At 38.9% G+C, this 23814-nt stretch overlaps 1 protein-coding gene across 10 annotated transcripts; it reads right to left on the bottom strand.

Moving 5' to 3' along the window:
• Positions 1-1455: 1455 nt before the first annotated feature.
• Positions 1456-22825, bottom strand: LOC124306221 (uncharacterized). 10 transcript variants are annotated; one of them, XM_046766634.1, is made up of 18 exons: positions 21920-22822; positions 19562-20691; positions 9979-10074; positions 9672-9851; positions 9266-9472; positions 8585-8832; positions 8146-8335; positions 7759-7954; positions 7265-7359; positions 7122-7145; positions 6621-6665; positions 6383-6458; positions 6138-6305; positions 4794-4938; positions 4560-4667; positions 4295-4447; positions 3764-3796; positions 1456-2894 (listed from the first exon to the last, which is right to left on the bottom strand). In XM_046766634.1, exons 2-17 carry the CDS (start codon positions 20261-20263, stop codon positions 3769-3771), a joined length of 2661 nt encoding a protein of 886 aa, XP_046622590.1. In that variant the 5' UTR covers positions 20264-20691; positions 21920-22822; the 3' UTR covers positions 1456-2894; positions 3764-3768. The 10 variants fall into 10 exon arrangements, with proteins under 10 accessions (XP_046622590.1, XP_046622588.1, XP_046622587.1 ...); XM_046766632.1 differs by lacking the exon at positions 3764-3796 and having other exon boundaries at positions 4794-4920; positions 21920-22825; XM_046766631.1 differs by lacking the exon at positions 3764-3796 and having other exon boundaries at positions 19562-20743; positions 21920-22821.
• Between the last annotated feature and the right edge of the window lie 989 nt (positions 22826-23814).

Raw genomic sequence — 23814 nt, 5'->3', positions numbered from 1 at the left:
CCAAAAATAAGTAAGGCTAACCCCTTTGTATTTTTGGTGAAAATTTTCGCGATTTTGAAAAGTGCTGGAATAAATTCTTTCGTGCACTATTCGGACGTAATTTTGCGAGAGAAATCGATTGGGCGCAGTCCCAATACGCTGCGAGCAACGGATGAAAAGTTACAGGCAGAAAACCAGAACCTGAGTTTTTCACATTTTTCAGCTGGTGATCTTTTCGTCGTCATTTCTCTCCCGTTGATCCCACGCTCTTTTTGCTGCGTTTTCTGAGTTCCTGGGAGTCTAATTAGTCGAGAGAAGGTCATGCAAATCGGATCTGAGACCAAAAATTTTTCGGCCCAAAAATAAGTAAGGCTAACCCCTTTGTATTTTTGGTGAAAATTTTCTCGATTTTGAAAAGTGCTGGAATAAATTCTTTCGTGCACTATTCGGACGTAATTTTGCGAGAGAAATCGATTGAGCGCAGTCCCAATACGCTGCGAGCAACGGATGAAAAGTTACAGGCAGAAAACCAGAACCTGTGTTTTTGAAATTTTTCGACTGATGCTTTTTCCATCGTCATTCGTCTGCTGTTGGTCCTACGCTGTTTTCGCTGCGTTTTCTGAGCCCTTGGAGTCTAATCAGTCAAGTAAAGGTCATGCAAATTCGATGCAGTCCCATTACGCTGTGAGTAATGGATAAAGAGTTACAGGCAAAAAACGAGAAATTATTCGAATCCATAAATAATTACAGAAGTGTCGAATAGAATTTTTAATGGTAAGGTGAAACACTACGAATAATCATTCACCCATTCTTTACTATTTGTCTTGTGTGATGAGCGTGAACATACAATTGGTTACATAGTACAGATTACAAAGCATAGTATCATCAACAATACATGTGCAATGTGCATCATATATTATAAGTATCTGTAAATAGGCACTAGATCGTATATATAATTCAATCAACTCTATTTCTCTTACTTTCTTACATTCCAAAAAGCTATGTATTATGTACATAATATATTGAAATGTGGATATAAATAATGAGATTCCTCATCATCTTAACTATTGCTGTAATTTCTTTCATGTTGTCAGAATGCAAAATGTCATGTTAATTAAGAGCAAAAATTATTAAAGTATCTATAGGAGTGTATGTGCGGATGGATCCATTTCAGTAACTGATATACTCCAGGGAAGGCAGAAAAAATTAGGCATACATTTTGCGCGTATTGTAAACAATCAAAAACAGCTTCAATTGTACCCGTACGTTAATTGTGTCATCGTAAATAATGGTTATGCAATTTCGCATCTTCTTGTGAGTGTACGTAGATTAGCTTGTGCAAAGTATTCTATAATTGCTCCGAAAATTCTGTGAAATACTTCATTTATATAATAGCCATTTTTCGAGACACTCGGTATACACTTGTTTAAAATTAAATAAATTATAAGAAAATCTCAGCAATGATTGACTCAATAATTCATTTGCAACGGTAGATGTATATCTGTATATATTTTTCAATATAGTAAGCTTTACAAAAAATAAATAGAGTGACAGGGACAGAGAGAAAGAGAGAGAGAGAGAGAGAGACAGATAAGCGGAGAATTAAAAGCATCAGAGAATTAAATGTACGTGTTGTGTGTATGCATGTATGTGTACCTAATGAGTATAATTAATATCTTACAGCGAAATATAGTAAGACGTATCTAGGTATAATAGAGATACCATATCGTATAGAAAATTGAAAAACTGCATCAAATTATAGTTGATTGCATGATTTGTATATATATTACGTAAAGATTATATGATTATATTCTCAACTTTGAATTTAACAAAACGATTCTAATTCTTTATTCGCAGTCATCGTTCATTAGCTTCTTGATTTATAAATGTAATATATTATATATATATATATTTATTCATAATGATTTTCAATTTGTTTTATACCTCGTATATAATTTGCAGGATCTCATTTTTTCATCATCATTTATATTAATCTAATTATAAAATATTGTCACTAGTGGCCTAAATCACTGGCGTGTAATTTTTAATTACGCATTATATCTTCAAAAATCACAGGTGCGTGAACTTTGTACGGATAATTTACGACGAACACTACAATTGTTTAAACAAATAAGTATAAGATTCGGGTCTCCAAAGAAGAAAAGAATTGAGCGTCGGGTTTTCTTTTTTTTTTTTTTTTTTTTTAAGTGCAATTTCCGTTCCAGCGTACCGAGGATTTTTGTTACAATAATTTTCGTAGCACATTTTATAGGCGATGTAAAAATAATTAATACCCGAATTGGCATTGTATAATTATGATGACCGAGTGTGTTACAGGAACGTGTACTCGGAAAATTGAGATTGGTATAAACGATTAGAGAAATAGAAAGAGAGACTGGTAGTTCCTGCAAAGATTAAGTGATAATTTTATAGTGCGTAAGTCAAACGTTCATTCAGTTTAATTAATGACGCATAATTGCGTTGTCAAAAGTTGATCCATGAAAGGATCAACGCATTACAGGTCATTGTTTGAAACATACCTGTGTATATATATATATACGTCCATATATCACTTTAGGCATATTGAAATTATATTTCCATCTTTGTTTGTAATATATTATTATATATATGTATCTATTATTAATAATATTGTAATCATTAATATTATTCACATATTTGTGTTCCTTTAGATTATATTTCAATGTGTTATTACCGTTATTTCTGTGACTCGTATTCTGGATAATAAACGTGATTGTTATCGATTATTCATTCGTTATCATAAATTAATTTTAATATTATCATCATTATTATTAATGTTATTAATGTAATTGTATCGTAATATTTAATTTACAACTTCTCACTAGCATAGTCGAGTCGATGGCTTTCGTTCGTGTTGCGTATTTTTTATGTACGTTCTGAAATCATATGAATAAATTAGTACGCAGTAGTTGCACAATTATCAAGTCTGTGTATTTACAATAGATATCAACAATCAATACCGACGGGTAAGTATTATTATGAATGCAATTATTATTGTTTAAAAATTACGTGGGTAATAAAACGAGCAAGGATTAGTAGCACAACAGAAGAGAAAGATTGACATACACCTCGATGAAAATGATCCATCAGAAAAAACAGAATAACAAAATCATACGAATATCGCGATTACATATTTTAGGGGAACAACTTTCATCGAGGAGACCTTAGACGTTTCAGAATCCAAATAAAGGTGTAAATTGCTGTACTGAAAAAAAGTGTTGAAAGGAATGAGCAAGTGCATATCTCAAAATAGTTGTAAAATATATTCATAACGTACGCTGAGTCTATTAAAATATCGCGCAAACATTGCATATTTCGACTTTCGCAATGGTCGAAGAATTATACTTGCAAGAATAATTATATAAAGGAGGGAGAAATACTGTTTAAAGCTTTGCCAAAAATTCACGCATACTGCCAAATATTCATACAAAATATATAATATAGGATAGGTAAAATATAGAATGAAAAGCGATTAGTCGTCGTAATTATCACTGACAAAATATCGTCAATTAATTCTGGGGTAGCAAAGAAGCCTTGCCAAACATTATGCGTTCGTTCATAGCTACGGAAAAACACGAGCAGGAAAAATGTCTGATTGTTTAAAAATTATACAGGTTGTAGTTACATAAATGCGGAGCAAATCATGCGCAGGAGAAACGTAGGAGAGAATTGTCAATTGATTGTTAGTCTATTTTTTGGGATTGTTTCCTTTTTTTTTTTTTCGTTTATTATTTGTTCAGCTTACCTATCCTATTCGCTCAGTACTGGCAGAAGGGACCTTTTCAAAGGTCAAAATAAAATTGCATTAGAAAAATTGTGGTATAAATAACTTACTGCGAGTTTTATTTTTTTTTAATTATGAATTATTATTATTATTATTAAGATGAATATTATTGTTATTAGATAAAGAGATGCGAGTAAATAAAGTTAAAATTGAAAATCACCTGAAGGACATGAAGAAATTAAAGAAAAAGCTCAAGAAGCTTGTATAATACGTAGAATTAAAAAATTATAAAAAAAAATGCACAATATTTGCTGATTAGTATATGATTTGAATAAAATATCGTTTCGTCAAATTAATCGAATCGAAATATCACTTATTATTAAAAAATGTATACAACCCCGTTCCTTTTTCCTTCCGCACGAAAATATATAATATTTTTTATTCTGTACGACTTTATTGTCATAATTTTAAGATAAAAATCGATCAAGTAAATAAATAAATGAATAAATACGATATTATTTTTCAAATGATAAATCATCTCGTTTTACTCACAATTCGATGCTCTGTATGGTCGACGATGAGCAAGTCGAGTCGACTTTGACGTGGCAATGCTTGTGACATTTAAGCTGACAGTCCCTGCACTCGTAGCCCTGCTTACCCAACCTTCGAGCCAAAGTTCGCTTGCAAACCTCGCAAATTGTGCCTCTGAATATTGCAGAAAAAATTCATCGATAACGCTACCAAATCTCTCTCCTTACTTTCCCCCCTCGTTATTTTCTCTCAAGTGAACGCAGGTCACTTGACAATTTAATCTTACCCTGGCATGTGTTTCGCAATGAAGGTGTGATCGTTGAAGATGTGCAATTTCGTGCCTTTTTTTCTCCATTTACTCTTTTGCGCGAGAGACAACGGCACGAGGTAGTGTCTGTAAATTATCGAAAGTTTACAATTTCAGACTCGAAATTTATGGATTACAAAGCCTGAGATCGACTGTCAAAATAAACATTCGAAGGAAACTTTTTTTAAAAATATTTCTCAAATTTTTACTCACTTCTTTATCCCGTTCTCCAGGGTTTCCAGAACGAGGGTCGAAGCCTCGTTCAGGTAAGTTCGCGTCGAAGTTCCGCTCACTGCAGAAGCCTCGCTCAGACTCGACCTCCTAGACTGTTCTTCTCTTCCTGGTACGGACAGCAAACCTGTGTAAATATTCTTGCATTACACGCCAGGAGTTTGTCATATGAAAATTTACAATTTCACAGGAAGATTTCACTCGATGGACGAGCATTTCTAGTAATCTTTAGCGGTATACCCTCAAAATTTCTATTTCCATACACCTACACAATATTATTGTCCTCCAAACTTTACTTTTGGGCAGGTATAAATCGTGTAAAACGGGCCTGAACGTGGAATCGACCAGTTCTGCGCCTGCATATAGGCAACCGGGCGTTACAATATCGTTTCTAAGATGGGAGATTGAAACTCGGGCTGCCTGTCTGCAGGCGCCGAGACAGCTTGTTTCCACGTTTAGGTTCGGTATACATATAAGTATATACCCTATTCAATTACTAACAGCTATACAAAAATGCAATTCAATTAAAAGCGAAACGATAAATGTATCAAATGTATTTTTATATACAATTGTGAAATGAACTTACCAATTTGAGAAGGTGCCGTTTTGGTTATAATATGTAAATAAAAACAGAGAGTGTACAGTGAGTATGAAAACGATGATAAGAGAAACTATTTACGTCAAGTTATGTGAATAAATGAAATAATCTTACATACAACTATTCACTTTCATTTACACATTCCATATGTACTTATTGTTTGACACTTATCAGGCAAAACAATATTTCCGGCAGCCAATAATATTTATGTACACAAAAGTACAGCCCGCTATTCAATGCGAACATGTACAGAGCTTTTCATGTTAATCAAATTACGTAGAAAGGTTGTGATATGATTGGCGCAAGACTCTACCGAGTGATTGAAAAATTCCTATAATACTACAATAGAAAAATGGACTCACTTGAATGATGCTTTGATATTAGTATTTCTTAATCGATCTCTGTACGTAATTCTTCGTTTTTTTTCCCACCTGACACTAGATCTTCTTTACAAACTAAATCGATCCTAGTAAAACTACACATCAATCACGAGATAAATGAAGAAGAGAAACGTCCGATTTGTCATTTTTAAAACTAACGCATAACAATTACATGTACGCAGATACTTCATGCACATCTTATGACATAGTGTATGAAATTTTATGTGCCAAAAATCCCGAGTGTTAAGTCAGTGTTGAACGATAACGTAATAATAACGACAGTCTGCGATTATTTCATACTATAGAAATTATTATTTTTTGTTCGCGTTATGTTCATGGTATCCTCACCTGAGCCAGGATCACGAGCTCTGTCGGCTGATATCGACCTCGAATGGGCTTCTTCGTACGGTGCATCACCTTCGGGTCCGACAGACCGACTCCTGTTCTTTGATCGGCCAAGGCGCCTCTTTATAGTCCCAAAAAAGTCCCGGCGTTTTCTCCGCGTCCTACCTCTCTCTGCAAGAATAAAATTGGCTTGGTAAAAAATTATCGTTTAAATAATTGATGGCGAGAAAACTCGCGACCTTACGAACCTCTGAGTCCTTCAGAATTTGAGGAATTCGGAGTGCTTTCTGGACCCGATCCCGTGCTGTTGACTTTTGTACCGTGCTGAAAGATAGAATAGGCTTTTTTAATGGCTCTGAGTGACGAAAAATATGTGTCTAATGATGACTGCACGACATCGATCGGCTATCTTTTTGCAAGAGTTAAAGATTTTTAGCTGCAGAGTACATCAAACGGGAGAGGAAAGGAAAAACAACAAGCAATTACCTCAGGCGAGACTTCTTGCCAATTTCCAGCTTCCGTCAGTGCAACCTGTTGGATTAGTAAACACACGGCACTCAGCATTCGTTATTATTAGGCTCTGAAATTTAGGTTTGGAAAGTCAGTCTCTCGTCTGGTGAGTTCTCTACCTTAGCTGCCAGCTGATTTTAATAAAAATACCGATGAATTATTCAAGTCGGCATCAGAATTTCAAAATTTTTTCGAAACCTGTCCGATCGTACTTTCCAAAATCTTTTTAATCGTCAACGGAATCCCGCACGTTTCAAACTCAGTAGTCAGTACAACATATATCCAAAAAGACAATACAGAGATAATGTATACCAACAAAAGTCTGCTTGTTAAATAAGATAAAACAAAATGGCAGATGCGTCATTTGTTACTGTACACGGGATTTGAAGCTAAACTCTTGAAATTCCACAGACACAAGATGCAAATTAAAATTTTAGACAACAATTCGAAAGATGATGATGGTGTAATGTCTCGTACCTTGACGATCTGTCGCTCTGGCTGCTGTAAAGAGAAAACAGTATGCATTTTTGTTAATGACAACAGAATGGGATCCGAATGTTTTATCAAACAAATTTCAATGATTCCACTCTTAGTCTGTAGCTGAACAAAACCAAACTTACTCTCTGCTGGCTGTGGACTATCAGCGTCCCTTTGTTCCCGTTGAATTGGCCCGTCCTGTACGGAGAATCGAGCCCATTCCCATTGGAGAGGTAATCTGAAATCGGACCGAAACTTCATATGCAACGTTCTGGTTTCTGATCGTCAAGCAATCAAAAATGGATAAACTGAAGTCTAGTCTAATGTCGATTTCCCCAAATTCTATACAACGACCAGTCAATAAACACATAAGGAAAAGAGAGAGGTTAAAAAACGAAAACGGGGTAAAGACAACACATGGGTACAAAACCGAGTAACCATATATATGGACAAAAAGTGAACACGATAAGAAATTAAAAATTGAGAAATTAATAAATGGAAAGGTACGATAAGAACGGATGTAATGGGAGAGGTTGGAAAGTATAAAAACTATGACAAAAAAAAAAAAACTGTTGGCGGCGTACTACGATCAGAGGGTAGACCACACGGAATAATCGACTGTGTATATCATAATTACCACCCCCTGGAGACTGACTGCCAGAATCGTATAAGATAAAGGTGCTGTTACCGTTGTTGTAATTTAAGCTAGTGTTGTTCAGATGTTTTGTTGGTGTGTAGCTACGGGTCGGCGATTGGACCGGCTTGATGCTCTCTTTGACTTTGTACGGTTTGGTCCCGATCTGCGGCACCTCGGCGCCTTCGATGAAGAGGAACTGAAAGTTGAAATATCGAGTGAGACTAGCCGCGCCATCGAAGCATTCGCAATGGTCAAACGGAACAAAGTTGTAGGAGCAACGAACAAATGCGAGGACATCGGTCCGACTCGATGCTCGGTACAGTACATAGCGAAGCCCAAAAATCCCCTGTCGAAAAAAGGGAATGTCAGTGACACGCCTCATGCTACCTCGACTGTCAGGGTCCCCGTAACTTCGTCCTGTTCATAAGGTCGAGCCTGCAGAGGTATGATTTGCCTCTGACTAGGGTTGATCAGCAATTCCTCCACACCCACGATCCCAAGTCCCAGGAAACGCTGCCCTTTATTAACGTGGTCGTAAACCTCCAGCAGCACCTCTGACGTGTTCTGACTAACGTCGCTGAAAAGAAATTTCATCTCACAATAAGACATTCAACAAAGACCTCCCAGGGTTCCCGGAAGTTCTTTGAGACCGTAAAGAATCCGGCACGAAAAACGTTCGCATGACTTTGTGGATTTGGGGGGTATTTAGAGAATTAATGAATAGCTACGAGAATTCAACACCTTCGTCCGAGCGGTTAATTTACACGAATCGAGTAACCGTACAAGTGACTGTCCCACCGATGGTGTTTCAATACATGAAACTTACAACAAGAAAGCTTCGTCCCAATGCGGATTGTTGACGTTGTCCTTTTTGATGGAAGTTTGATTTTTCTGTGGTGGTTCGTCGAGTTCTACAACGCAGTAGGGTTCCTTGCACCCTTCGGCACCACCGATATCGGATGCCTTCACAATCTTGACCAAAAGTCGTCGATCGCCACGGGCGTATTGCATGGTAGGGGAGTGCCTCTGGTGGATCTGAAGATGTTGTTGATCTGTCACTGTATTCGAATAATTCTACAAGCAAAGCGAATTGGGGAACGTGTTCGTTTATTCGTTTATTTATCACCGGTAAACAGAGGATACATGTGAATCGCACCAATATCAAATCGAGGAGGTTTAATCATACGAATGTGTATAGGGGACTGAAAAGGAGGATGAACTTTTGGAATCCATGTCATTCGCAGTAACGTTGGCCATTTAACTCCGTGCAATGTTTGCGCGATATCGCAGAAACGGTTCAACCGATTTACTTCAAATTTAGAGAAAGCGTTGTTGGATAGTTTACCCTCCTTGCCATTATAAATTTGTGAATAAAAGAAACCTCTTGAATAAAACAAACCCCTATCAAATTGAATCGTTGCAATGGTGGTGGATAAACAAGTTCCCAGAATTGGTCCACTTTTTTAACCACCTACTAATTCTTACCTCTTTAAAAAACTTTGCTCACCATACTGTCGTAGTGAAGAGGCAGGGAGAATCCCGGCTGCGGTGGTGGTTCTCTCCATAGTCTGGGGCAGGTTGGGTACTGTACGAGGTTCAGATGAACGTTGGTGCCACGAAGCGCACCGACGACGATCTCGGTCACGACCTCTTGCAGCTGGCTCTCGTCCAGGTCCTTCTTTATGGTTCCAACCGGAGCCAGAGACACCTTGACCTGGGGGTGAAGCGTTCGGTAACAATTTCGTTGACAATTCAATCGGTTGAATGAACAGGCGAAGTCTACCGCGTTGGTAAAGGTTCGTCACTGAAATTCTCAATGATCACTAATTGGCAGTGCTCCGTAGCAGGAGAAGAAGAGCACGAGGGTGAGATTTACTTGGTATAGTCAACTACTAGGTAAACATTTAACGAACCTCCGGCCATCCGTCGCACTTCAGATCCAGCAGCAGCTTTTCTGTGATACAGACCAAGTGAAGTCGCGCTCGGAAACGGTTGACGTTGACGCGATAGTGACTGGCTTCGACCTTTTCACCTCGCTGTCGGAACGCTTTTAGCTGAAGAGCCGGCGTCGCTTCGCAGTCGCAGGTAATTGTCTGTAAATACACAACGTCACGCAATTGTCAACGAATAATTACTCAGGGGTAGATGATGCTACGTCATCGATCGTGACGATTATTCAACGCTGGAGCGTTATTTATAATTCGGTTAAAACACACTTACGACGTCGTCCTTCGAGTCGCATTCGCAGAAGATGTTCGAAAGGACGGGTGAATGCGTCTCGGGAAGAACCCGCACGAACTCGACACCGACACCATGCTGAAAGTAGATAATTAGCTGGTAAGTTGGAGCAAATAGACTATATCGTATGTAACTGCGGACACTGGATCGAGTTGCAAATACGCTAAACAGTTTCGTGCATCCAAGACTAAAATGGTTTTTCATCGCTTCGTGTACGGTACCCGAATGTATATAATTAGTGTAATTACAGTACCTGGTTGGATCTAGTTACTTCGCTCGAGATGTAACAGGATATAAATAATAAAAAAGAAAAAAGAAAAACCAGGAAACCAATCCTGCAGCGAGACACGTTGTGTAAATCTATACGGATTGAACATTGGGTTTCTTGTGCTGTGCTTAACTTTAAAAAGCACACGAATACATCTTTTGTGAGTGAAAAACAGTAACTGATGACCCTTCTGCACGAGCGTAATTTTTCAAATTCGGTGTATGCACATCTTTACAACCGTACGACTGCGCCAACTTCTCATTTTCTATGCATGATCGATCGGTAACTGTAACATAGCTCTGAGAATTCACCATATTTTTACATCGCGTGATCCGCTGCCATGGCCTACATGTAGGACATTGATTTCTAACCCGACTAATTTCTACACACGAATAATGTAAACAAAGGAATTGATTTGTGGGAACGACTAGTTGATTTGATGTTCCCACCAAAACCACAAACCTCGAATCGTTATCCTTATCCGTAATACTGCCTCTTGCAATTGCCCCTATAAAGGTCACACGCAATCCACATTACAAATATACGTCTCATATATTTTTTTTTACACTGCAGTACATGGGAACTGAAGAAAAAATGGAAATTGAAACATGTTTATATATAATGGAACTTTGTTTTATACGAGAGAAGTTTGAAGAAAGATTTATTTACTCGGCCATTAATTTTGTCTTTAAGCCTGTTTATTTTCTTACCGTATATACAAAAAATTAGGCGAGAAATTATTCTAAAATGATCGATTCATCTTCGAGGAATTTTTGTATTTAAAAAAAATTCACATTTTTTCGACTTGCTGCGTGTCAAAATTTTGAGTTCACTAACGAGTTCGATTGATGAGATACACAAGTGATTGGAAAATGTCAATTCCATGGTTGAACTTTTGTTATCATAACAATCTGTTTTCATTGCCATCATTGAGGCTAAATTTGTGATGATTGCCTAACTAAGATATAAAATAATAACATCCAACTGCACTTAAACTAGTTTAGTTTTTTTTTTTTAGCGAGTAAAATTATGTGTGTCACTCATTCAGTGTTATGTAAGTTTTGGCCCTTCGGTATAAGAAAAAGTGAAGTGATCAGAAACGGACGTAAATGCGTGTCAGCGACTGGCATGTACGTATAATGAGGTCGCGACTGAAGATAAAATGCTTGAGTTATTCTTAGCTTCCTTTTAATTTGTTTACCAACGCCTTCTTATCCAAACTGTGTATGCAGACATGTAAACGGCGTGCAAAAACAGCGCAGGCTTTGTTTTATTACAATATCACGTTTCGCTGCCGATTCCTTTGAATTTCCTGTAGTGGTATGGAACATGAGTTGATGTTAAAGAGAAAAGTAATGAAATTTTTCGGTTGGCGTATAGGCATAAAAAAAATGCACGAGATCACAATTTTATACGATTGACACAATTTTTTAACCAGATAGACAATCTGCCAACAAATTTCATTTGAAATGAACCGCATGAATCAAACAAGTCCACACCGCTTTAATCTAGCTGCCACCTCGTTGTAAAGTAAAATGGTTCAGGGACGATAATTTCTACTCTACGACTGGTAAGCCGTAAGTATAATAATACAGAAGGAAAGGTGCGCTTGAATCCAAACCTAACGGATCGCAGTTCTCCGTTCACTCGTGGTTCCTAGTTTTCTCTTCCACGCACAGCTGAACATCGCACGGAACTCCGTAGAGTAGCAGTGACATAAGCAGAAAGTCAATACGGAGCACACAAAATTAGTTTTCACCAACTTTTAGCGTTGTTACATGAGAAATTCATAGTTACATGCATGCCTGCGGTCAGGTTTTTAATTAGCCATGATATCACGTCTGCCGAAACCATGGTCGCCTGAGTAATCGCGAACCGTACAGCGAACGAGAGACCTTGGCCGGTTCTGGTGTGGTGGGGATCCAGAATTAAATTCGGTAAAAAATGAAAACGGGTTACGGACCGTCTATCATCCACTGGATCCCGTAACACAAGCCACGACTCTCGAACCGTATCTTCACACCCTTATCCGCAAACCGATCTGCGTGTTTTCATTGAATATTTCTTATAGCCAAAGAAAACCGCGTGCCGTAGTATATTTCTCGTATCAACACACGTGTCCGTGCCAAGGATTAGGCATTTTGAATCAGGTATTTGAGCTATAAAAATTTCGTGGGTGAAAAATTGAGGCGCTTGTCTACGTGGACCTTGTAGCGGACGTCGAGAGGATTCCAACGATACCTAACAAAGCGACATTCTGACGATTCTGTGAGGACATATCGCGTCTGGAAGCATGAGAGTAGCCAGCGAGGAAAGTGTGACTAGCGCGCGAGCCGATCGCGCTAGTGCTCGACCGCTAGTTGGGGCAACGCCGTTCTGGCGTTCTTATTCAATACGCAATAACTCACGAATAAGGCATGGGAAGGAGGCTTTGTCGCATATCATTGGATTCCTCTTACGCTCGGCTACAACCTTGGCACTAAGAGAAACAATAATTTCTTACACCGTTCAAAAAAACCGGCACCATTCAATATCCCGGAAAACTGAAAGTGTTGAAAATAATGAATCAAACCAGAGAACTGCTTTCTGAACAATAATTGTTCACCGTATTTACTCTTCGCAGAGATAATCTAAATTTTCAACGTATGTACGGTGTTTGTTGATTCAATTTGTAATACTAATACGTAAAAAGTCCTGAAAACGGGTATAAAGCTGCGCCGTTTGAACAAATTAAAATTAAATGCTATGTTAATCGTATTTTTTATAACAAGCTATTTCGCGTAATGATATAAGCATTTCAATCGAGTTTATACGAATATCTGCTTTTATAATTGCGTCACAATTTCATTATCGTTAAGCAACATTATATAGGTATAATTGGTGGTCAGTGTGCAGCCACTCCTTGGAGCAATTTATAGCCGATGACATAGGCTCTCTACTTGTTACGTATAAATTTTTACGTTCCGGCTACTGCCGCGTATATGCGTGACTCATATTATTCTTTCCTTTAATTCGAACCATTATCGTACTACATTATTTATGTACGTGATATATCCGCTAATTAGCTTAGAGACAATATCACATATTCAACATTATCTCGTGCGTTTTCGCGATTATTTCTTCTTCAGTATAAACAGCCATGTTAAAAATTTGTTTGACAATTTGTACCATACCATACTATCAGCTCGTTGACCCATGCATGTACATGAATTTCCTTAAAAATATCAGAGGCTCTGATCTTCCACGTCCCTGTCTTATCCTATCGATCTATCGCTTCAATCTGCGAAGGAACAAACCTATCAGACCCTACGAGTAGGAAAATGACGCTCCACCCGTCGATCGATCGCTTTCAAAGCTGTAACAGCCCTTGGTCACAGCTATAAGTTCATCCCCTGTCAATGAAGCGCAAAGTATTGGAGACCCGCCGATGGAATTCGACGCTTCGATGCAGCAACAAGGAAAACTTATCCGAATTAATTGGCTTTCCAAAAGTTTATTGACACTACCTTTATCTATAATTATGTTAATGATTGACGCACAGTCTACGACGGGTTATTGATAATACTCCCAACATCGAAATGTAGGTATAGTATTGAAACCAGTTATGTTACGTTTTGTCGAGTTGGTGAAAGTAGGGAAAAATCACATGCGGGCTTATAATAGAAGCTGACACTAATCGCGACGTGCATATGCGTAGGGATGTCAAAACATATACACATCTCAATCATGAATTCCAACACGTGCGCGACGCGCATAATTAATTCGCTCATTACAGCGCGGTTTGTCCATAGCGAATGTAAACTAACGATAATGTATAAATATAAGTCGCGTGACGTTAATAAGAACTTGGGTACAAATGACATGGAAGTCTTTGCGCCGCACGCTGAGTGCATTCCAATTCGCAGTAATCAATCCGTTGCCAAAAATCAACCCTGCGATATTGTAAAAATATTTGTATTGTGTGTATCTGCTTCCGAAATTATGAAGCCAGATTTTTTTGAGACAAATTTGAGATAGGGAATTCCTAAAGAAGAAAACGAACTTTCGGAAGCAAATAAAAGTATCTTTTTATTCGTTTAGTATTTTTGCAATATTTAAAAAAAAAAACATTTTTACAAATCCCCAAAGCCGACTTGAGATAACCGGTCTCATTTTCAACGACGTGTATGCACTGAGAAAAATTTCATCTGTTACGGTAACTAGAAAAATTGAGTAAACCAGGTATCGTTAAAAAACTTTTTGAATATTGTTGGAATTACGAAAAACGTGGTACGTCTAACCATTTTGCGCTACTGTCGATCCTTTTTTGGTAATTGCAACGCAAAATCAGTTTGTGAGGTTTACTCTACTTTTTTAGTTAAATAAGGCTTCAACGTCAATTTATCGTTGCACGAGCGTTAAATTTTCGCAACAGTTGCAAAAAAATATAGCAACAGCGATCGTAATGAGAAAGAACAGCAACGGATACTATACTTTTCGGTAACAGCTAGAAAACTAATTTTTATTTTCTCCTTGGAACTATATTTTTCGATTGTGGTAAAAAATAAAAATAGTTAAAGGCTGAGCGGTAACCGGAACTAAAAATTTCTCTCAGTGTACGTATACACTGCAGACCGGCGGCGTCATCGCTTCGGCGAGGATTATTTTATTTTTCATTACATCAGAAACAGACGGTATAGAGGCGAAGGTTTCGTCACGGGCTGTCAGTGGCCTCACGAGTGGCTGCCGCTGACGTCATCCGTTCGAAATAACCACATGTCTTTGCGCATGTGCGCTCAAAGTTCTGCACGCGATATGTATGTATGTATATAAAAGCGACCTAAGTATAGATATAAGTATGTTCTGTCTACGTACATTATGGCATAGGCAAAGAGTTAAAAGGAGTTCACACAGCGTCGTAAATTGGACGTACGTAACGAGTTCTCCTTACGCAGCTACGTCCCCCGTGATTACAGGAAAATTGATATTCGAAAATCTAAACGAAAGAATTTCTCGTCATTTCTCAAAATATTTTCGCTGTTGCACGAAATTTAAGAAAGAAATTTAAATTTAAGAAACGTTTACCAACAGTTTTCCCGATCTTCGACCAATGACGATTAAAATATCATACAGCGGTGATTCAAGTTTGTTTTTAGACGGCTTCTTATACTTTTCTAGCTTCCAAGATTCTAACGCTCATATACCTACCCTGCACATCCGGTGCGGTACCCACCGAACAATAATTCATTTTAGATCTCTCTTTCTGGCAATTACTTCGCTTCTACGTATATTTCTCGACTCTAGCAAGAGATTCCCGCAGACAGTTTGAAAGTAACAGTTGCTTAATGGCCAGAGAAGATTAGACAGCACATCTAGCCGAGCACCCAGCCTAGAGTATAAAATATTGACTAAAGCTTTCTATTTCAAAGTTATAATCACGTTTCGACGATTACAAAGGGTTCGGATCGAAAGCGCGAGCTTGATCGTTAAGCGCGATTTTATCTACACCTATATTGTACGCGTATCCAGGTACGAACCTCATTATAAATTTATGATAATTTACCCGCGGTGGTTCGGTGAGTTTTACACGTTTATGGATACAGGCGTATAAGGGGTTGCGGTGACGTCACAGCTGCGACGCTTATCGATTCGAAACGCGCCTCGTGCCACGCGATGACGTCACGATACAAAAAAAGTTTCCAGCGTAAAGGTCTCCGTGAAATTTCCCTTAGAATTTCAAACGTTGGATTTACACCAGAATCGTCGAAAAATGTTCCACCCCTGGTAAAAATAATTTCTACGCCAAACTGCGATAAAGTGCAGTTCGTTGAAAATCGTAGGAAATTGTCGAAAGGCGTCGAAAATTGTAATATTTTGCATATGAAATCAAAAAATTTTTTACGAAAAATTATAAAAATTTACAACTTTCTATAAAAGATGATTAACAATTTCCCACACGGAGAAAATAGATTTTTCTCTCGTAGTATTATTAGAATTCCGTTGAAAAATGCAAGTTCTTGTGAACTCCATGAATTTTTGAACCACCGCTAGATGTCGCATATCTCTCACGAGGAAAACTTACGGCAGACAATTAAAAAAAGTACCTAGCAGAATTTCGTTCTGCATTCAGAAACTGATCTTATGTTTTGAACATATTCCAGACGGATTTAGAGAATCTGTCGTATATTTTTAAACTCACCTTGTCGCAATATGCGAGTCTTGTGAAAGTAACTAACATTTGATACTTTTCTAATCCAAGAATTTCACAATATTCGACAACAAATGATATCCATTTGCGAATCTGCAATTGTTTATAAAATCCGACGATAACCTATGAAAAATTCTATGTCAGAACTACGAAAGTTTCCGAATTTCTCTACTTATTAGCAAAACCAATTTTGTGGTTAGGCGTCTAAATTATTTCCACCAGGTGGCGCCGCATCGATTTGTAAGTGGCTTAACATCGGAACAGGGAACTCGGTGACATCTTTCACCGCTAGGCTGAGCAGCGAGTTATCCTTGTCTCGCAAGAGAAACGAATCGAACTATGCAACTGTCGACCAGGCCAGTACAAGTACGCTTTCACGTAATTATAATGCAGATGAAAACACGTTATTTACTTGCGTTATTAATTTCACCAAACGTACCCAGCTATAAATATACCTACACCTACATGTGTATATAAATACATGTACCGCATATGTTCATATTTTGGCACCTGCTGGTGTGCGGTCAATGCTTCGAAATTAATCAAAAGCGCGCCTACGCGCATATTAATATTGTGCAAAGCAAATACTTCCGGAACTCGTTTACATTATCATATAAAAGCTTTTCCAAGGTGAAAGAAGGGGGGGAGTATTATTGCTTACTTTTCGAATGAAAAATCTAGGTTAAAATTAACAAGGTTAGTGAATACTTGACCGACCGATACCGCTTCACTTCCGGTGATAAGACTTCGCCGTGAACAGTACCTTGAAGCTATCGCGTTTCCGAGAAGACGAGGTTGAAGTTAATAACGTTACTGTAACGATGCGTGTTTCGGAAAAATCGTTACTTCCTACCTTTAGAATTGTCCAAAACTTACTCAGCCATGATAAACAAAACATATTAACATTTTTAAAATCAAACTCCTAGAAGGTCGTTCTAAAATTCCTCAATGAAGATTTTTCTTCCCCATATTTCGTTACGATAACGTTACTAACTTTAGGCTCTTCCGAAAACTGTGTTCTGAATCAATCATTTAAGGTCTTATGGGACGTATATATTCTAAACCAAAAGTGAGTCTCGGTGAGAATATTGAATACTTCACAATGAAATTAAAGTCTCAAAAAAATCAATCACAACCAAGATAATAATAAAATTCATTTTATATATTAATAATGCGAAAAAGATGTTAATAAATTATTTAAACAAAGATTTGTGTAACAAATCTCTAGTGACCTTTTTGTTTGTTTCGTATAGAATGAATTGATTTTGTGGTTTTACGAATATTAAGTATTTTATTATTGAGTAGAATCATTTAAACGATAGATCTTCTTGTGTAGTCTAATTGTTGTCTTTAAATTTAATATTAGTTGGCAGTTTTTTTCATACCCCCTGTAGGGACCTCACATTTAAGCTTACTGTACATTCGAAATTAATTCTGGCAATAAATCATTATTATTATTATTATTATTATTATTATTATTGTTGTTGTTGTTGTTGTTGTTGTTGTTGTTGTTGTTGTTGTTGTTGTTGTTGTTGTTGTTGTTGTTGTTGTTGTTGTTGTTGTTGTTATTATTATTAAATTATTATTCTACTGAATAGGTATGAATTTTTTTGGAAATTTTCCCTTTCCCAAATACTCTAACGCTCTATTTATGAAACTATTTGTTTCAAGTCTCTAAAACTTCTTCAGTGTAATGTATAACGATTTTACGAAAAGTGTTCCAAAAATTCAGGACTTTTGATACATTTTTCAAAATTGCGAAGTGTTCAATATTATCAGCGAGACTCACTTTTAGTTACGCATACACGTCCCATAAGACCTGAAGTCTATACGTGTAAATTTTGCTGGTAGACACCGAAGTACGCTGCTGTTGTACGATTTGTAAAATCTTGATTGAGGAAGAAAAGTTAGATCGATACGCATCCCTGTGTTCACCTATAATTGTTTATCAGCCCGGCAATAAAACACAAGATTGTTATATTATGACAGCTGGTCAGCCAACTGTGTCGGTCGTAAAACTGATCGAACGATTCATCGCCGGCATTCGCAGTAAAGCCAAATCTCTCAACCGGCCCCTTGAAATGAAACTGATCCCTAAATTCCATAGCGAACAATGCACGCCTCTGTTTGCATTCGATAACAAGTCTCTAACGCAACTCGTAAGTGGGCCAAGCGAGCGAGTCTCCCTAACTGCGTTGAATCGCCTCAAGTCCAGCTGCTCTAACAGTGTAAAATTTGTAATACTTCTCATGGTTTACTTCGAATCGTTCGAATTACTTGACGATGAGAATATCTCGGTGATTCTCGATTCAACGGATGCAAGGAAAGAAGTTGACTTCACTGTTGGTTCGTAACGTGAAAATTCACACTTTCGGAGAAGCTGAACATCTCCTTGGTTCTTAGCTACACACCGGCAACCAAGTATATTAATAAATGCAAGGACGTTCTTTACGTTGCAACACGCGATACACGATCGATTCTGGCAATTTTCAAAGCCAAAAATCATCTTGTAGGCATTTGTGTTTGTTTGTTTTTCTTTTTTCAAGTTTCTTACGTCCAAGTCAATTTCGACATAAGTCGACGCCGTTGTTGATTACTCAAAGTCTGCCAATTGCGACACGCTCCAGAACTGCAACACCGTCACGTTTATAGTAAACGCAACCGTGTAAGCCGAGTCAGAATTGAAACGTCATTCTGTAAGATCCCTTTCACACAACTTTTGAATTCCACTCTCTTCAAATGCACTACAGAGACTGAGCGGATGTTCGTAAACGAAAAATTTTTTTTTCTAAGAACGTACGTGCCGAGTAGACCGGGCTACACGTTATGCCAAACTGTAGCCGTAATTATCTGCGGAGCTGTCGTGATTATTCTTATTCAAGTCACGTTTGCTCAGCAGCGATCTTTCAAATGCCCCGAGCCCACGAAGCTCGTTCCGCACACAAAAGGCTCGTTCGTTATTTCATCCTCATTCGCACATATGTACATACAGACGACACGTAGTCGGGGATAAATAGCAAAAGGAGAGAGAAATAGCAATAAGAATAATTGGCACTTAATTGGAACATCGCCTTCCGAAACAAACGGCGTGATCCAGAGTCTTGACTCACCTCCTCGACAGAGCCGGCGGTGAATTCGTTGAGTGAAATTACCCAGGTAGCGAGTAGCTCGTTGAGGATAACAAGGTCCGAGTGCAGCCACACTATCAGCTCGTTCACCCATCGCACAGCCTCGGCGTCAGCCCCGGTAGCAGTTGGAAGATGAAGAGCCCTCGAGCTTCGCGCGGGGCTTATCAAGGGACCGGAAGTCTTCCGTGTGAGCCGTTTCCTCACCGGTGGTGTCGGCGGCACGTACCCCGAAGATCCACCCCCACCTCCGCCGGGACCAGCGGCCAAATTTCCGGGACCAGCGCCGATCGACGAAGACTTCAGTGAAACTGAAACCGGAGAGGACGCGTTCCGCGAATTTTGGGCACTCCCTTTGAGCCCACCGGCACCAGGACCTCCGACACTAGCACCAGCACCGGGAGTGACAACACCGTCCACAGTTGCGTGCGCCGCGAATCCATGACCGTCTTTAACGGATCCGGACGCCCCGATGGCGTTCAGGGCGAACCGATTGTAAACGTATTTACCAACGCACAGCACTATCAGCCCGAAGAGCATCCAACCGAACACCAACATCGATAGTGTATCCATGGTAGTGTCACCGGCCGAGTCAAAACTGCATATCAGATCGTCCACCCGCTCGGCCAAGTCGGCCATATTGCCCCATCGTTCTGCCAACCAAGTCCAATTGGAATCCAAAAACATTCTTTTCTATTTTCACCGACGAGCAACCGTCTCCCGGCCCCCACCAAACAGCCAACCAACACGTTGCCTATTTATACCCTTTCCTGCACCCTGGGCTGCTCGCCGGACGGATCTCACGTTTCTCCTTCGCGCTACCGGCGCCGGTTATGCGGATTGCGATGCTGACGAACCAGCGGCGAGATCGTTTCAAACTCGATCCGAGCACGTGGCATCTGTCAAGTTTCAAGCACTTCACCCTCGTGCGGTGTTTGTTATCGAACGGAACGTTTCGCTTCTATCGGCGAATCAACCGCGGCGTAAGGCACTGCTGCAACTGCTTCGTTTGCGATGACCCAAATTCTCATCGGATTTCCCTCGGTTATCAATTTGCTGCTCGCCACTTTCACCGACAGGAAAACTTACCCGATATGAACTCGGCATGTCACCATCTGCGAACAGTCCAGGGCCGTGGATCGTTAATCAACTTACGTCGATCGGCGCCTGTATGTGTAATATTGTATAATATACTACATATAAAAGTTCACGAGATTCACGATCGATGTCAATGTTAAGTAGATTCAATTTCCTTATGTAAATTCCAAGTAAGTGCACGAGCTACTTGAAATTGGTACTGAACGTTAACTGTATCCGAAGAGACAGTCGTTTTCTCAAACGCGAAGAAGCTGTGAAGTTCGGAGAAGTGAATACCGTATGATATTCGAAAGCGAAAGCGTCGAGAATTCCAAATGTTTTCCGTCACAGCAGAATGCTAGGATGAGGGATACCGCAATGCCAGTTTGTTAATTTTAAAAGTTTTCTCTTACCACATTCTGGGACTTGGAACTAATCGGCAATCCTATTCTCGAACCGACAAAAGTTGTGTGTATACTGAGAAAAATTTCATTCGTTACAATATCTAGAAAAATTGAGTACTAACGGTGATCGTAATGATAAAGAATAGTAACGGACACTAGACTTTCCGGTAACAGAAAACTAGAAAACTAATTTTGATTTTCTACACTGAAAGAAATTTTATTGCAATATTTGGTTTTCCGCATAGCATTTTAGGGACAAACGAGGTACAATCATAAACATTTTTAGAATAATAGGACATTATACTATTTCTATATATATTAATATTATCTTGACAAGCAAGAATTACTACATGATCTTTGAAACATTGTTATAAATGTTGTGCATTTCGTTATTCACTATCGTACTTTTCACGACTGTACCGCCGATTGTCCCTAAAATGCTATATTTTATTGTACTTTTGTGTACGGGGAAAAGCAAATATTGCAATGAAATTTCTTTCGGTGTACCTATAACTATATTTTTCGATTGTGGTAAAAAATGAAAATAGTTAAGGACTGAGCGGTAGGTGGAACTAAAAATTTCTCTCAGTGTATCAAACTCATGTGGTGCTTTGAACACGTGGTCAGCTTGGACGTTTCGTAGTATCTGATAAAAGTATCCCATACGATTTGCACTTGGCGGAAAAAATTTATTTCTCAATTCATCAGATAAAATGAACAAATAATCGCGGTGTCGGTGATATTATTGGAACCCTATCTCTCATCGATATTTTCAGAAACAATGACCGATCGCTCATGTCACAACAATGTAAATCTGACTACAGTGCATCGAACACATCTCAACTACGAACGAATGGTATACCTGTGAAATGTGCAGAAATGAGATTCGACTACCGATATAAACCGCAGCATCTTCCTCTCCGCATCAGCACCGCACCCCGAACGTGACCATCATCTCCGCGTGGGGTAAAAATCGTCGATTTCTATCTGCCACTCGCGTGACGGACCACAGTTTGCACTACTTCCATGCGGTCGATCTCCACTTTATCCCGACCATGCGGCATCTGTCAGCTGCCTAAACTCCCTAACCGGAATAACAGAGCTTCCGGTGTTCGCGTGCCCGCAGGAAATGACTAAAATCGCGAACGGAGATTACGATAAAAAGTCTCGGTCACCAGCTACCGCGCCGCATCAAAGCTGCGAACTCGCGACTCTCTGTGCAAACCGCAATGCCGCTGCCATTCGTTCGAGTACCGGTTCGTTCGACTGCTCGGAAACTACTCCGCACCTTCAACACGCCGACTCCCGGAGACCGACTGCGAAGAGAGACCCCCTTCCTTGTGCCTCACGAATGCCAACCTTTGACGCCGTCCCGACGACCGAGTATCGATCCACCTACACCGACCTCGACGCACTCGTAATGCACTGTTGTGTTTTCGGTATGATACGTCGTCTCACACGCACGATTTGACGCAGAGCTGAAGAGATATCCGCATTATCTTCATCCGCGAGATACAACATTTTAAACGTGTTTGTAAGGTGTAAAATAATCGCGGTACGGACTTCCATGGAACACTGTTTTATGTAGATCCAACACCGTCTGACTTTCGAATTCTGAATTATTGACTTAGAAAAATTCTCACGTAGTACTCCACACCGGCGACTTCTGGTCAGTTTTTATTTATTTCAATTTTTTATTTTCACGTCGTCGAGTCCGGAAGTGAATTCGTCAACGCGAGTCTCTTTAACGTTTACGCAAATGAATTCACGTCCCATTGGGATATCGAGCGATCACCCAATTCGGCGGCAGACTGTTTACGATACTTAAGTGTGTATACGGTTTCTTGGCACTCGCCTCGTCTCCGTATCGAGTATAACATCATCGACGATATTACCTTGGAAATTTGACTTTCATAATAGCTGTTTGAATACAATTTTTTTCTTTCCATATCTAACGTGTCGACTTCCGTGGGAAGATGTGTATGTACATACATGTAACGAATTATGTATCTTCAAAATCCTAGCGTTACAACTTAATCCTTGACTTTTCAGAAATCATTCCCAAGTCGCACACTTTCGTTTCATCTGTTCCATTCGCACCGAAAATTATGTACTTATTTTACTCGAGGACCATGCATTGCCACGGTCAAAATCTCGAAGTTTTTTTTTCGGTAACTCTTTCCACTCGAAGTTGCACGTTGTATTAAACGTGTTTGAAAAACTTAAATCAACATTAGCAAATCTTCACTGCAGAACAATGAAAAGAACCGGTACAAACTAGGCTATAATTAATCCCGTTTAAATATATTTTATTTCTAGCATATCATTATAATTATTTACAGTTTGCACAATCAAAGTCACGTTGGATATTAGGGAAAGATAGGCAATGTATAGTACAAGTTATACATTATAGGAATACAAGGGGGGGGGGGGGGGGGGGAGGATATATATATATACATATACACACACACATATATATATATATATATATATATATATATATATATATATATATATATATATATATATATATATATATATATATATCGGATAACGGTTGTGAAAATAATAATTCGATGTGTACCCATATGAATTCGTGTAAATATCACGTACACATTAAACGTATACAAGAAACCTTTTATGGTATAGCGAAATACGGTTATAACAGTATACATTACACACATTTTTGGTCCAACCCGATTTTATACGCGTAGATATAATAATGTAACTTATCAACCACGGTGTACATTCCCATGC

Source organism: Neodiprion virginianus, chromosome 5 (genome assembly GCF_021901495.1).
Source record: "Neodiprion virginianus isolate iyNeoVirg1 chromosome 5, iyNeoVirg1.1, whole genome shotgun sequence".
Taxonomy (NCBI): domain Eukaryota; kingdom Metazoa; phylum Arthropoda; class Insecta; order Hymenoptera; family Diprionidae; genus Neodiprion; species Neodiprion virginianus.
This window is presented reverse-complemented; position numbering and strand designations above follow the sequence as displayed.